Genomic DNA, 13,456 nt, shown 5'->3' with positions numbered 1-13,456 from the left:
GCACACGTTGTTTTGGAAAATGAACAGCTTGTTCTGGGAGGTCGCATTTTCATTTGCTCCTTGGTCGCTAGTCTCCTAATCACAATGCTTGTCACCAATTTTAGCGTGATTAACTTTGTACAGGCTTCCCAGGGGACGAGAAAGTCCAGCGAGAAGCTACCAAAGAGAAGGAACGACTCCTTTCTTCCCTTCCCACTTGGAACGTGGTGTGGGCTCTTCTGTCCCTGCGATTCTGCCGTGTTTGTTCCTGCTCCCCTGTAGGCAGCAGGGGACGGTTTACTTGGGGTACCCTGCATCGCCTAGCTTTCTGACGATCCCCTTCTCTAAGAGAACCGCGCCCTTTAGGCAGCACCTGCCTGTCTCTCCCTTCATCACTGGAAGGGCCCCAAACCTCGGGGGACTTTCCTCGGGACCCGCAGCACAAACCAGGCCACCTTCCTGGGCCACCTCGGCCCGCAGGGCTGGCCGCCAGGACCTCTCGGGGCTGCCGTCTACGCGGGAGCGGACGCTGTCCAGCCCACGGGAGAGTCGTTCAACTTTCAACAAGCATTTATTAAGCACCTATCAAGGGCGGGGGTTTGCCCCTGCCCTCACGGACGGCCCGAGGCCTTTGCGGGAGATGGGCCGGGAGGTCAGGTTTCTAGGCCGGGGGCTACGACCTGGGGGTGGTGCTGACCCTTCCTCCCCCTCCCACCTACCCGGGGCTTAGGGCCGGGCGGCGGCAGCGGCTCCTCGGAGAGTCTCGGCCTCCTCCTCCTCTGGCTCCATGGGGGAGGCGGGAGTTGGGCCTCGGGACCAGCCTGGGCCGGGCTGGGCCGGGCCGGACCGGGTTGAGCCGGGGCCACACGACGGACAGGTAGCTTCAAGGGAACGTCGAAGACCGGCTCCCCTCCTCCCTGTCTGGCTCGCTCCGGCCCTCGGCACCCCAGCCCCAGGTGGCTGGCACTCGACTTTGTCTCCCAGGGGCCGGTGCCTTCCACCTCAGCCTTCCTGGACGGACAGCGACCGCCGGATGTGGCCTGGGTCTCCACCCGGAAGTAATACTCCTGCTGCCACTCCCCTCCCACCCGCCCGGAAGGGCAACTTGGGGATCAGGTCCATGATGGAGGAGGGGCTAGGGGGGAGGGGGAGAAAAAGCAGACCCCAGGAAGAAGTGAAACTGTGTCAAGGAGAAGCAAACAGAGCTCTCTACCGCTTTTCTCTCGCGTTTCTGAGAAAGCTAGAGCCATCGCTTCCCCTTCTAACAACAATCGAGAGCAAAAGGGAACAGTGCCCACAAGCAAAATGGCGGGAGCGGGGGCGTCCCCTACTGTTCAACGCCCTGAAAGGCCATTGGTCGGCGCCGGGAGTGAGTCGACCGCCGATTGGCCAGGAAGTATGCGGGGGTGGGGGTGGAGCTGCCGCAGCAGGAACCCGGAGTGTGCAACACGGTGTGAGCACCAGTGGAGGCTCTGGCTGCATCTTGCTTGGGGACGTCTTCTCGTTTCGCGGCCCCACCCGGGTGAGCACATCCCCCCCACCCCCCGCCTCGGGTCCTGGTCTACACCCTTGGAAGGGACCCCTCAGAGGGGTCGCGGGCTTGTGTCGCGACAGCTCGGGGGGCATATCGCGATAGCATCCCTTCATATCGCGACACCACCGCGCCTCAGTCGTGATAGCGTCTCGTCGCATTCCCGTCCTCCCTCCTTTCCACCTTAAATTTTTTTTTTTGTCATGTCATCTTTGGGAATTGTCCCATGTCGTGATCTTGCTGTGACCTCGTCGTGCCTTCCTTCGTGACATCACCTCGGGTCATCGTGAAGTGTGGCTTCATCATGCTGCCCTGTCGTGACTTCATCAGTGTCGTGTTGTGACCTGGCTTCGGCGAGACAGGTGGCGACCGCCGGGACTCCCCATCCCCGACGGCCCCCGCCCCCTTTCTCTCCTCCCCCCCCCCCAGCAGTCCATCCTCAGTTATCCACTCTGCAGACCATCTTTTTTGTGTGGTGGGGGGCAGGGGGCGCCTAGGACAGTTTGTGGTCCTTCGCTGGCTTCGCCTCCCTCTGCCCCCCTGCCGGCTCCTGCCTGACGCTCGCTGACACCTGCATCCGCAAGCTGACTGGCGTGGGAAGGCAGAGGAGGTGAACCTTAATGGTGAATCCTGCTGTTGCTCACTTGCCAGCAGGATGGGGGGAGGGGGAGGGGAGCCCGGGGCTGAAGGGTTGGGGGTCCTGGGGAGCTGGCCAGCACTCATCTCCCTCTTGGCTCCCACCCGTTGCTGGGCATCGGGAGGCTTTGACAGCCTTGCCCTGCTCCAGAATCCAGTCCAGGAGGCTGCGGGGAGAAGGGGAAGGGGCTGGAGGACTCTCCTTTTTGGTTTCTCCATCAGTGGCTGCTCCTTTCTCCCTGTGCATGTATAATTGAGCATCAGCTGTTTCCATCCTCAGATGTTTTGTCCTCACCACTCCTTCCCTTCTCCTCAGCCTACCCCTCTCCCCTCCATGTTGGCCTTTGGGGGAAAGTCTGAGGTGTGTATATTGGGGGATGTCTTGGAGTTCTCTAGGCCAGAGGCTCCCCTGCCAAATCATGGGGGCATAGGAAGGAGAGAGGCAGTGGTAAAACGATTGCCAGGCTTTGGGGCAAAATGCTTGGTTCTGCTTCCTAGCTTCTTCCTTCCCCTTACCCCCTTTTTGTAGGTGACCTTGGGCCAGGGACTTAACCTCCCCATCACTGTTTCCTCCCTGTCATCTTTCACTTCATTTCCTAGAGAGGTGCCCCTATATATGAGGCAAGGTACAGCCTTGGAGACCCTCCCCTCCTCATCTTCCAATCCTCTGCCCCATCCGGTGCTCTTTGAGTTAATCCCTCCCTCTTCACCACCCCCCCCTTCCCCTGCTGGAGCATTGCTCAGTCCCTCTTGTGTTCGCAGTTGGGCAAGGCGGGCACCATGGCGTCCGATTGTGAGCCGGCTCTGAGCCAGGCTGAGAGCCGCAACCCCACCCTGGAGCGGTACCTGGGGGCCCTTCGAGATGCTAAGAACGACAGTGAGCAGTTTGCTGCCCTGCTACTAGTAAGAACCTGAGGGAGGGGAAGGGGCTGTGGGGACCTGCTGAGCAGGTGGGCATACCAAATTGAGGATGGATCTAAGAATCAGGGGATCTAGGAAGGGGACCCTAGAATCCATTTAGGGTGATGTACTGGATGACTTTGTATGGAATTGGGGTGGAGAAGAGGGGGTTAGGATGCAGGAGCAGCTTCTTTCTTGAGGGCTGGTGGGGAGAGGAGGGGAAGCAGAGCTGGTGGCCACATGAGGGTACTGGAGCCACTCACTCTGGGTGTCCCTGGCAGATGGGGGCTGACTCACAGGGTGCTGTCAGCGGGTAGTAACTAGTGTGTCTACTCACAAGCTTGGGGAGTCTTCCCTTGCACTTATGGTGAAGGCTCTGGCAGTGGGCTTGGAAGGAGACGATGAGGTCCCTTGGGGAAGCTGGGGAGGGGTTCTTCAGATTCACTCCCAGGATTGGAAAGTGGGAGCTGGTGAGGGGTTGAGCTCAGCTAGAGGAGGGTGGCGTGGGGACAGAAGAGCAGCAGCCTGCAGTGCTGGGAAGGGTGGTTGGTGTGTGGGGTGAGGGAAGGAGGGGGGAGAGCAGCCAATGCTTGTTTGCCATGGCAACTGAGAGAAGGATGGGAGTCAAAGGCTCACACTGCAGCAGAGGAGGTGTTTAGGTGAAGTGTGAGGGGAAATGTTTTGACAGGCAGATCATGGAGACACAGGAGCCGTTTCCCCCTCCCCTCCCCCCGGGTGGTGGGAATGGATGAGACGATTTTGCAAAGGAAGTATCTTGGGAAGGACCCTCAATCCATAAGCATGGAGGCGGGGCCTTATAAGTGGTAGGCACTAGATCCATTCTAACTCTGGTTTTTGGCATCAAAATTACACCATAGAAAGCCCTTTCTAGTAAGGAAAGTGGGGAAATGCTAGAAATGGCTAGTGAGGGAGGCTGGATACCTCCTCTCCCTCCCCCTTTGCAGCAGCTTATCTTCCATTGCATAAGAAGAGCCTTGTGGAGAGAAAGGATCTAACCCCTGCCTAAGCTCCAGTCTGTGGGAGTGTTAGGTGACCTCTAGGGATGTCTGGACTGACTGAAGCAATCTGCCATGGTCCCAGTCCTGGGGCACAAAGGGCCCTGGATGGAGGAGAGGCATTTACAGCCATCCCCAACATCTGTACTTCCTATCTGACCCTCTGCCACAGGTAACCAAGGCAGTCAAAGCTGGTGACATTGATGCAAAAACCCGCCGGAGGATCTTTGATGCTGTGGGCTTCACTTTCCCAAATCGGCTCCTCACTACTAAGGAAGCCCCGGATGGCTGCCCTGACCATGTCCTTCGAGCTCTTGGGGTAGCCCTGCTTGCCTGCTTCTGTAGTGACCCTGAGCTGGCTGCCCACCCTCAGGTTCTCAACAAGATTCCCATCCTAAGTGCCATCCTCACTACCCGGGGTGACCCTGATGACGCAGCCCGCCGATCCATGATTGATGACACCTATCAATGCCTCACTGCTGTGGCTGGCACGCCCCGAGGACCTCGGCACCTCATTGCTGGGGGTACCGTGTCTGCCCTGTGCCAGGCTTACTTGGGGCATGGCTATGGCTTTGACCAGGCCCTGGCCCTCCTGGTGGGACTGTTGGCAGCTGCAGAGGCCCAGTGCTGGAAGGAGGCAGAGCCCGAGCTGCTGGCAGTGCTTCGGGGCTTGAGTGAGGATTTCCAGAAGGCTGAGGATGCCAGCAAGTTTGAGCTCTGCCAGCTGCTGCCCCTGTTTCTGCCCCCGACAACTGTCCCCACTGAGTGCCTCCGAGATCTACAGGCTGGGCTGGCACGGATCCTGGGCAGCAAGCTGAGCTCCTGGCAGCGCAACCCGGCCCTGAAACTGGCAGCTCGCTTGGCACATGCCTGTGGCTCCGATTGGATCCCGGCTGGCGGGTCTGGGGGCAAGTTCCTGGCCCTGCTGGTGAACCTGGCCTGTGTGGAGGTGAGGCTTGCCCTCGAGGAGCCCGGGGCGGAGGTGAAGGAGGATGTGGTGACTGCCTGCTATGCCCTGATGGAGCTGGGCATCCAGGAGTGCACCCGGGTCGAGCAGCCCTTGCTGAAGGAGCCCCAGAAAGTGCAGCTTGTGAGCATCATGAAGGAGGCCATTGGAGCGGTCATCCACTACTTGCAGCAGGTAAAGCGGGTGCTGTGACCCTGAGCCAAGGGCCACTGAGCAGAATGAGAGAGGAGCTAATCCCTGACTTTGGGGAGCCTCAGCTCAGAGAAGGAAACAGCCCCTCCCTTGGGAAGGCCTCGCGCTTGTAGACATTTACATTAATGGTTTATGCTTCCAAATTACTTTATGTTCATTATTTCCTTTTAATGAACATAAAATGTCCCTTTGTAGAGTAGGCAGTGAGAGTCATTATTTCCCCATTTGACAGATGTAGAGACTGAAATACGCCAGAGTGAAGTGACTTGCCCAAGATAGTAAGTGGCAGAACCAGGATGAAAATCTGAGTCTCCTAATGCCAGATCAAAGCTCTTTCCACTCTGTCTTTGCTGCCGCTGTGTTAGCCAGGCGTGACCCTTCCCCAATGCCACACCCCACTCCCCCCAAAGGTCTCTTGATACACAGCCACATCAAAGCCATCACTTCTCTCAGGACTGGCAAGGAGCCAAGCAGTCCTAGAGGTAGACCAGGCTGACACCTCCTTCCAGATGTTTGCCAGTCTGCAGTGGCATCTGTTTGTCCTCACCCCAGCCCATCTTCCAGCAGGGGCAGCAAAGAGCTCATCTCCAGAGACTGTGCTGACCAGCATGACTTCTCTTACCCCTCATCTTCCTCTGGAATGAGCTTCTGCTGCACTGTTAACAGCCTACATACACATCCTAGCTTTCTTGGTTGTGGAGAAGGGCTTATGGCAGAATCCATCCTGTCATACCCTCCCCCTCCCCACTGCCCCATTCAGCCCATTTGCTCTAATTCAACACTTATTACAGACAGCTATCCAGGAAACCAATAATAAACAGACAAAACAAAGAATCTTCCTTGAATCCTTGGCATTTACTGGGCAGCCAGAGAGGTTGCTTTTGCTCCTTACCCCCTCCAAGCCGGCCTGAAGTTCCCCCACTTCCTTTCCAGCCCTTGTGGGGGGAGTGAACTATACAATTTCCAAACTGCTTGAACGACTCTTTGCAGATTTCTTTGTCTGCAAATATCTGTCTCCCTCCTTTTTCCCCTGAACCAATGATTTTCTTGTCATAAAAGCTCCCAGTGAGTAGCTCCCTCTACCACTGAAGACAAGTGTGCATCCGTAACTTATTAGAGAGCTTCTTGGGGATACTGAGATTGAGGAAGTGACTTGCCCAGGGCCTCTGTGTGTCAGGTAGGACCTGAAGCCAAGTCTTCCTTATTCTGAGCCCACTTCCCCCTCCACTATAGCTGCTTTTACAGTTCATTATGCTAACGTGCTCTGATTTAGTCCACCAGTCTGCAGTAGCTGCACACACAGGTGGTTTTCTTTGCTATGCAAACATGTCCTTTCTAAACAATTTTGATGTTTTTGAGATAGAGGCTCAGCAAGGAAATCGTGGGCTGAGAGGTGTGACTGGCTTTGCAGCTCTTCTTGGGTATTGCTCTCCAGTCTTCAACAAATATTTTTTAAACACCTACTGGGTTCCTTAGGGATGTGAAGATGAAAAAGGGAGAAAGTCACTGTCCTTGGGCAGCTTAGTGTTGATTAGGGGAGGATGTAGTGAGAGGAGCAAAGGGGAGAGTGAGACAAAGTGTAGTGGAGGAATATGAGGGGGCAGAGCACTGAGCAGGGCTATCAGGCAAGGCATTAGGCAGGAGGTGCCGTCAGAGCTGGGCCTCCAAGGAATAGAAAGGGGAGGAGGCATTGTGCCCCTTCCCAAAAGCTTAGGGGATAGAGAAGTTAGAGAGAGGTCAAGGGAGGGAGCAGAGCCCAGTTTGATTGAAATATAGAGTGCATGGAGCAAGGAGTCCAGTGAATGAAGATGGGAGCCAGACTGCAAAGGGTCTGGAATGCCAGGTCCTAATCAGCTGTAACAAGCCAAGCTTTCTTTAACTGCTGCCCTCAGGGAGGCTCGAGAGGGCATTTTTAGAGTTGGAGGTTAGACTAGAAACCTCTGAAGTCTCTGAGACTGTTATTTGATGAAATAGCTTAGGTTCAGCTATTCTCAGAGCATCCAGCAGGGGGAACGGGCTGCTTTGTACCTCAGCCTGGGGGTGGGTGGCTTGTTGTACTTGGCACCCCTAGCGATGGTTGGGGGAAGGAGGAAGGAAGGGCCTCAGTTTCACTTTGGATCTTGGGGGAGCAGGTGGGGTCAGAGAAGCAGAAGGAGCCATTTGTGTTTGCCTCGGTGAGAATCTTGGGTGCCTGGCTGGCTGAAGAGACTTCATCCCTTCGGAAGGAGATCTGCCAGCTGCTGCCGTTCCTTGTCCGATATGCCAAGAGCCTCTACGAGGAGGCTGAGGAGGCTGGCGATCTTTCACAGCAGGTGGCCAATCTAGCCATTTCTCCTACTCCTCCTGGACCATCTTGGCCTGGGGATGCCCTCCGGTGAGTCACTGAATAAGTGAATGAATAATGTGGCTAAAAAATCCCTGCCCTCGAGCCTGGCCATCCTACCAGAAGAGAGTGAGCTGGGGCTCCCTGGCTCCTTTGGGGTTGGTCAATTCCGGATAGTTTCACTTTGGGCCTTATTTCTGCTTCCCCATCCTTTTCCTATGCTTTTGTCCACAGGCTACCCCCATCAAGGGTGACATGAAAGTTGTTGTCCATGGGTACAGTTGGTGGCATGTCTAGGAGTGCTAAGGCAGGGACTCCTTGGGCCCTCATGTCCCTGGCCCTCTCTTAGCTTGTATTTTTCCCCAGGCTCCTGCTGCCAGGCTGGTGCCACCTGACTGCAGAAGATGGGCCCCGGGAGATCCTCATCAAGGAAGGCGCCCCGTCGCTGCTTTGCCAATACTTCCTGCAGCAGTGGGAGCTCACATCTCCTGGCCATGACACTTCGGTGCTGCCTGACAGCGTGGAGATTGGCCTGCAGACCTGCTGCCACATTTTCCTCAACCTTGTGGTCACTGCACCTGGACTGATCAAGTGAGGGACTGGGGACGGATTGGGCCATGCAGTAGCTGTTGGGGAGGGGAAGGGGAGAAAGGCTTGCTGCCTGGCCAATGTATACTTAAAGGCAGAGAACAGAGCCAGAATCTTAGAACTTAATCCATGGTAAATTTTCCTCCTTTGGACTCTAGTCATTAGTAGGTGAATTTTGTGTGGGATTGTCTCTAGTTCCTAAAATTTGCATCAGCCAAACCTTTTTCATATCTCTGCCCACTGGACCTCTTCCTCCAGACTCAGCCCTCTTGACCATCTGCCCCCTGCTTTCGTCAGTTGCCTAGATCCTCCCCAGCCCCAAGAGGAGAGAAGCAGGTTCTCATACCATGTCCTTTTAGGCCCACTACCTGACTTGTTCCTGTTTCTGGTGCGCTCTGTGTATGACTTCCAGAAAGCCCAACCCAGTTGACTTGGAATGCAAGGCCTGAGTAAGGCTGCTCCAAAGCCTGATCAAACCCTACTGATTCTCTCTTCTGGCCCTCTCCCTCGATGTAGGCGGGATGCATGCTTCACATCCCTGATGAACACTCTCATGACATCCCTGCCTTCACTGGTTCAGCAGAAGGGGAGGCTGCTGCTGGCTGCCAACGTAGCTACTCTGGGCTTGCTCATGGCCCGGCTCCTCAGCACTTCTCCAGGTAAGACCTTTGTGGTGGAGCCAAGCCAGGGACCCCCAACCCTGGAGCCAGCTGCTGTTCCTGATGGAACAAGTCATTGTTCTGAGAAAGGAGAAAGTGTGTGGGGCTGCTTTGCTTTAGGCTAGCTTTGACTGAACACCGAGGTTCTCTGGGAAGATGATGATATTTTCAAAAACTGTTTGGAGGTGTTCAAGGGGACCCTGCTTGGGAGCAGGAATAGGGACAAGATGAAAGTTATCCGTAGCCTTAGGGTTCTGTGAATCCAGAGGTTTCTGCAGCAGAGTCTTCTCCAAGTCAGAAATCATGCTCTCTCACTCTTGATGTTGGTATTGCCTCCAAACTTCCTTCCTAGAAAAACTTTGCCACTTGCTCCCAGCTAGCGCTGTCCCTCCACCCCTTGAGTGCAGGCTTTGCTCTTTAGAGAGGTGAGGAGCCCTTCACCCGGCTGAGGCCCAGCTCCCAGGTCCTGGCCCAGCCCATTCAGGCTGGAGCCTCCACTCTGACTGTGGGTGTCTACTGGATCCCCTTTGTCCCTGATTGTTCCCTGTGCCCCATCTGTTGGGTTGGATGAGATCAGCAGACATCCATCCAGGAATAGGGCATAATGTTCTTTGTTCCCTGACTTGAAATTCAGTGGTTGAAAGGAAACCCTTAAAAGAAAGATCTAGTACAGCCAGAAAAAATAAGACTTTCCTTTAGCATTTCCTTGGGGTCACAACGTGGTCTAGATGCAGCAGGAGGCACAACCTAGCTGCTGGGATAATAACCGCCTCCCCTTGCTTTGGGAGAGGCTGCTCTAGGTGATACTAGCCCACATGGGATAGGCTTTCACAGTCCTTGGATAATGAAGCATACTTATGTCTCTTCCAGATCAGGCATATTCTGCCTGAACAGTGAGTGGCCCAACAGGTTTGAGGGACTCCTGTTCCTTCCTAATCCAGCCTAGGCTGGTATGGTATGTGTCTGGGGGTGAGGCTGTTGCAGTCTTGCTGATGAAGGGGGTACCAGGCCACCCACCTCTGTTGCTCCCTCTGCTGGCCCAAAGAGTCAGAGCACTTGTGACCCCTTTCATCTGATTGTAAGTGACCTCTAGGGGGTTCCCCCTTTTCCGTGGTCCTTCCCCTCCACTCACAATGCTGACTTTCAGTCATAATAACTCACATTCATCAAGTACTTTTGCTTACGTTTCCATTGGTCTTTCTAACAGTCTTTCCAGGTAGCTACTGTGATTATCATGAGCCCATTTTACAGATGAGGAGATGGGCTCAAAGCCATTAAACCATTTACATGAGATCACACAGTTGTCCTCAGGGCCCTCGAAGCCAGGCCTCCTGTGTGTAGAAGCAGGATCCTTTCCACTGGACCAAGTGTCAGATTTGTCATTGTGGTTCACATGTACAAAGCCCTTGGATAGACCATAGTGGAGAGGGCACTGTGAGTTCATGTTAATAGTAGGATTGGTTAAGTCTCTCTCCTTGCAAGCCTTGGGGTCTTTATTTGTAAACTGGGCATCATGATACATGATGGAAGCCTTGCAGTGCTAAATCCAGGTCAGAAGGTGAGGAGTGCCAGGCAGTTGTCTCTAGACTCCCTCGCTCCTGCTGCCCCTCCCATGGACGGAATCTGGGGTGGAGGGCTGCCTCTGCCCTGCCTGAAGTTCTGCCCTCCCCTGTGCTTGTGTTACAGCTCTCCAGGGGACCCCCGCCTCCCGTGGCTTCTTCGCAGCTGCCATCCTTTTCCTGTCTCAGTCCCACGTGGCCAGAGCCAGCCCTGGTGCTGAGCAGGCCACCCTGACCCTAGCCCCCGACTACGAGGGGGTGTGGGCCGACCTGCAGGAGCTGTGGTTCTTGGGCATGCAAGCCTTTACAGGCTGCGTGCCCCTGCTTCCCTGGCTGGCCCCAGCAGCTTTGCGTTCTCGCTGGCCTCAGGAGCTCCTGCAGCTCTTGGGCAGTGTCTCCCCAACCTCAGTCAAACCTGAGATGGTGGCTGCCTACCAGGGTGTCTTGGTGGAGCTGGCCCGAGCCAACCGCCTCTGCCGGGAAGCCATGCGGCTGCAGGCCGGGGAGGAGACTGCCAGCCACTACCGCATGGCAGCCCTGGAGCAGTGCCTCTCAGAGCCCTGAGGGAGGCGCTCATCCGCCACCCCCTCCTGGCCCCTGCCCTGGCCACCCAGGAGGGAGGGGAGGAGAGAGGGAGGGAGGGAGGGAGGGAGGAGGTACCTTCCCCAAACCCCCAAGCCCCCAGCTTTCTGGCTTTTCTGTACCCAGCCAGGCCTAGGGCCGGAGCATGGAGCCGGACCCCTGGCGAAAGAGCTACAACCTACCCCACCTGGGGTGGGGAAGGGCAGCAGACAGTAGCATTGTGACTTGTGGAGGACTCAGGAGCCTTCTTCCCATCAGCCACAGCTTTGAAATCAGTGTTTGTGTCCCTGAGAAGGATGGTGCAGGTGGAGTTCCCCCAGGCCCACAGTATGGGGAGCTTTTCCCATAGGAGGTAGGACAGAGGAGGTGAGAAGGGACAGGTAAGCAGGTAGGCAGGCAGGCAGGGGTTGATGGGCTTCAGTCTCTGCCAGTGGGCCCTGCCGGCCAGGGCATGGGCTTCCCTTCGTGTGACCCCCCTAGGATCTCCTGGGGTAGAGATGGGATTCATCCTCCCTGACCTTGCTAAGAAGGGAAGAACCTTCTCTCTCTGACTAAACCCCTCCTTGGGGACCCAGGGTCTGCAGGCTCTAGTTCTGATGGTGGGAGATGTTGGGGGAAGGTGATTATTTATTTTTCTTCCTGCACCAAGCTTGGATGTCTACCCTTCTGGCCCCTGCCTGCTTTCTACCCTCATGCCCTCTGGCCCTGCCCCAGTGGAGCTAGGAGCAAGGGGACCGTTCCCTGGATCCGCATGTCTCCCTTCCTTTCCCTTAGTGACTGACTTTCCATTGTTGTGTTGGTGCCTGGCTTTTCAGCTCCCTGTCCCTCCCAGCAACCGACTTCTCTGCATGGAAACTTGAGCAGCCATCAGCCCCAGCAGACGATGCCTATCCCACAGGCATGGGGAGGGGGCCCCCTTGCCCCACTCACCTCATGGTCTGTAGATGTGCCAAGCTCAAACTGTACACCTGTGGACATTCAATAAAAAGTTATTGGTGATAATGGAATTGTTGTGCTGTCTGCTGATTAACCCCGCCCCCTGAGAAGTCATGGGCCTCCCCCATAGTCCACAGGGTCGTGCAAAGAGTCTAACCCAGGAATCCCTGACTTCCACCCGGAAGCTTATTGTTAAGCTTAAGACTGCCCAGCCTTAGACAACCACCACTTCTGAAATGCTGCCCCTGAGCCAAGTCTGCACAGGGCCAATAGCAAATGAGGCTTTGCCTCAGGGGCAGAAATGTAAAGGGTCATCCTCAGTTGTCCCAGGGTTTCTGATGGATGACCACATCCTGGGTATGCTTTCCCTGCCTTCCCCCCAACCTTAGTATATGAACAAAAATTGCTGTTTACTGCTTTGGGTGTTAGACCCCGGAAAAGACAATGAGCCTGGGGAAGGCTTAGGGAGAAAACGGAAGGCAAGTTTAGTCCTCTAGAAGTCTTGTTCCAACTTCTGGGTTAGCCCCCAGGGTCCAGCTGAGGATGATGTAGATGGGGACCAGGAAACCAAAGTTGAGCTGCTGCTGTGAGATGTGTCCACCAGGTGTCACTAGGAGATCTCTAGTCTTCCATCCCTGGCCCTCCCCTGCTGCCCTCCCACACACCAGCTTACCCATCTATTCAGGCCCAGACTTGATGGGAGAATTCTGGACGCAGGAAGAACAAATGCCTGGGAGACTCAGGGACCAGAAGCCAAATTGGGCTTTGAACTTTCCAGGAAAAAACAAAATCCAGTTGGGGGCTTTGGCGGGGGTCGGTATACATCTTCACTGAAGGAAGGTCAATGGGCCCTTGTGGCTGGATGTATGCACACCCACCTGTGCACATGTGTCCTTCCTTGGTACCTCTTCTCCCTCCCAGGCTCCAGGAAGTGAGGGTTCCCTCAGCTCAGGGAGAGTTCCTCCCTGTATGTATATAGCTGTGTGACTCCTCACTCTCTTTCAGCCTTGATTTCCTCATCTGTAAAATGGAAATAATAATGGCACCCACCTCATGGAGTTATTATGAAGATAAAAGGAGGCCATATTTATAAATAAATATCAAAGTCTCTGTAGTATTCATTCAGTAGTTTGTACTGACTCCATACTGTGTGGCTATCCCCAGAGAGGAGTCCAAAGACCATCTGTTGCCCAGAACTGGGGAAACGACATACACAGAAAACAGTCATGGTCACAGTGGAAGAAGTATTTATTGACCATCAAGCCAGAAGCCACTTACTAGCTGTGATGTGACCAAGTCACCTAAAATTTTGGGGCCTCAGTCTCCTCTGGGAAAGAAGAGGGTTGGACTCAGGAGGGTAATAATATAAAATGCCAAATTTCAAGTCAGAGAACTCAGGTTCAAATCCCAGCTAGGCCACTCACTACAAGACACTTCCCACCTCTCTAGACCTCAGTTCCTTATGTGTAAAAGGAGAGAGATGGACCTGTGAGGTCATGTCTAGGTCCTTTTATCAATAAGGACTCTCCCAAGCTTGGAAAATCCATGTCCCTAGGGTCAGCCTAGTGTGTTTGTCCTTCATTGCGAA

The 13,456-nt window shown here is 54.9% G+C and overlaps 2 protein-coding genes across 5 annotated transcripts in view; one reads left to right on the top strand and one right to left on the bottom strand.

The window, feature by feature from the left end:
- KIAA0319L (KIAA0319 like) overlaps positions 1-1,061 on the bottom strand; it is an 81,391-nt gene extending 80,330 nt beyond the window's left edge. For both annotated transcript variants that reach the window (XM_072610074.1, XM_072610075.1), the window contains exon 1: positions 699-1,061. The gene's annotated coding sequence lies outside the window, so the exon portion shown is untranslated. The remainder of the gene's footprint in view (positions 1-698) is intronic.
- Positions 1,062-1,383: 322 nt separating this feature from the next.
- Positions 1,384-11,939, top strand: NCDN (neurochondrin). 3 transcript variants are annotated; one of them, XM_072610078.1, is made up of 8 exons: positions 1,397-1,501; positions 1,803-1,872; positions 2,909-3,049; positions 4,235-5,203; positions 7,354-7,595; positions 7,911-8,135; positions 8,649-8,791; positions 10,478-11,939. In XM_072610078.1, exons 3-8 carry the CDS (start codon positions 2,927-2,929, stop codon positions 10,912-10,914), a joined length of 2,139 nt encoding a protein of 712 aa, XP_072466179.1. In that variant the 5' UTR covers positions 1,397-1,501; positions 1,803-1,872; positions 2,909-2,926; the 3' UTR covers positions 10,915-11,939. The 3 variants fall into 3 exon arrangements, with proteins under 3 accessions (XP_072466178.1, XP_072466179.1, XP_072466180.1); XM_072610079.1 differs by having other exon boundaries at positions 1,803-2,120; XM_072610077.1 differs by lacking the exon at positions 1,803-1,872 and having other exon boundaries at positions 1,384-1,501.
- Positions 11,940-13,456: the final 1,517 nt, after the last annotated feature.

The sequence above is a fragment of the Notamacropus eugenii genome, chromosome 5 (assembly GCF_028372415.1).
Source record: "Notamacropus eugenii isolate mMacEug1 chromosome 5, mMacEug1.pri_v2, whole genome shotgun sequence".
Taxonomy (NCBI): domain Eukaryota; kingdom Metazoa; phylum Chordata; class Mammalia; order Diprotodontia; family Macropodidae; genus Notamacropus; species Notamacropus eugenii.
This window is presented reverse-complemented; position numbering and strand designations above follow the sequence as displayed.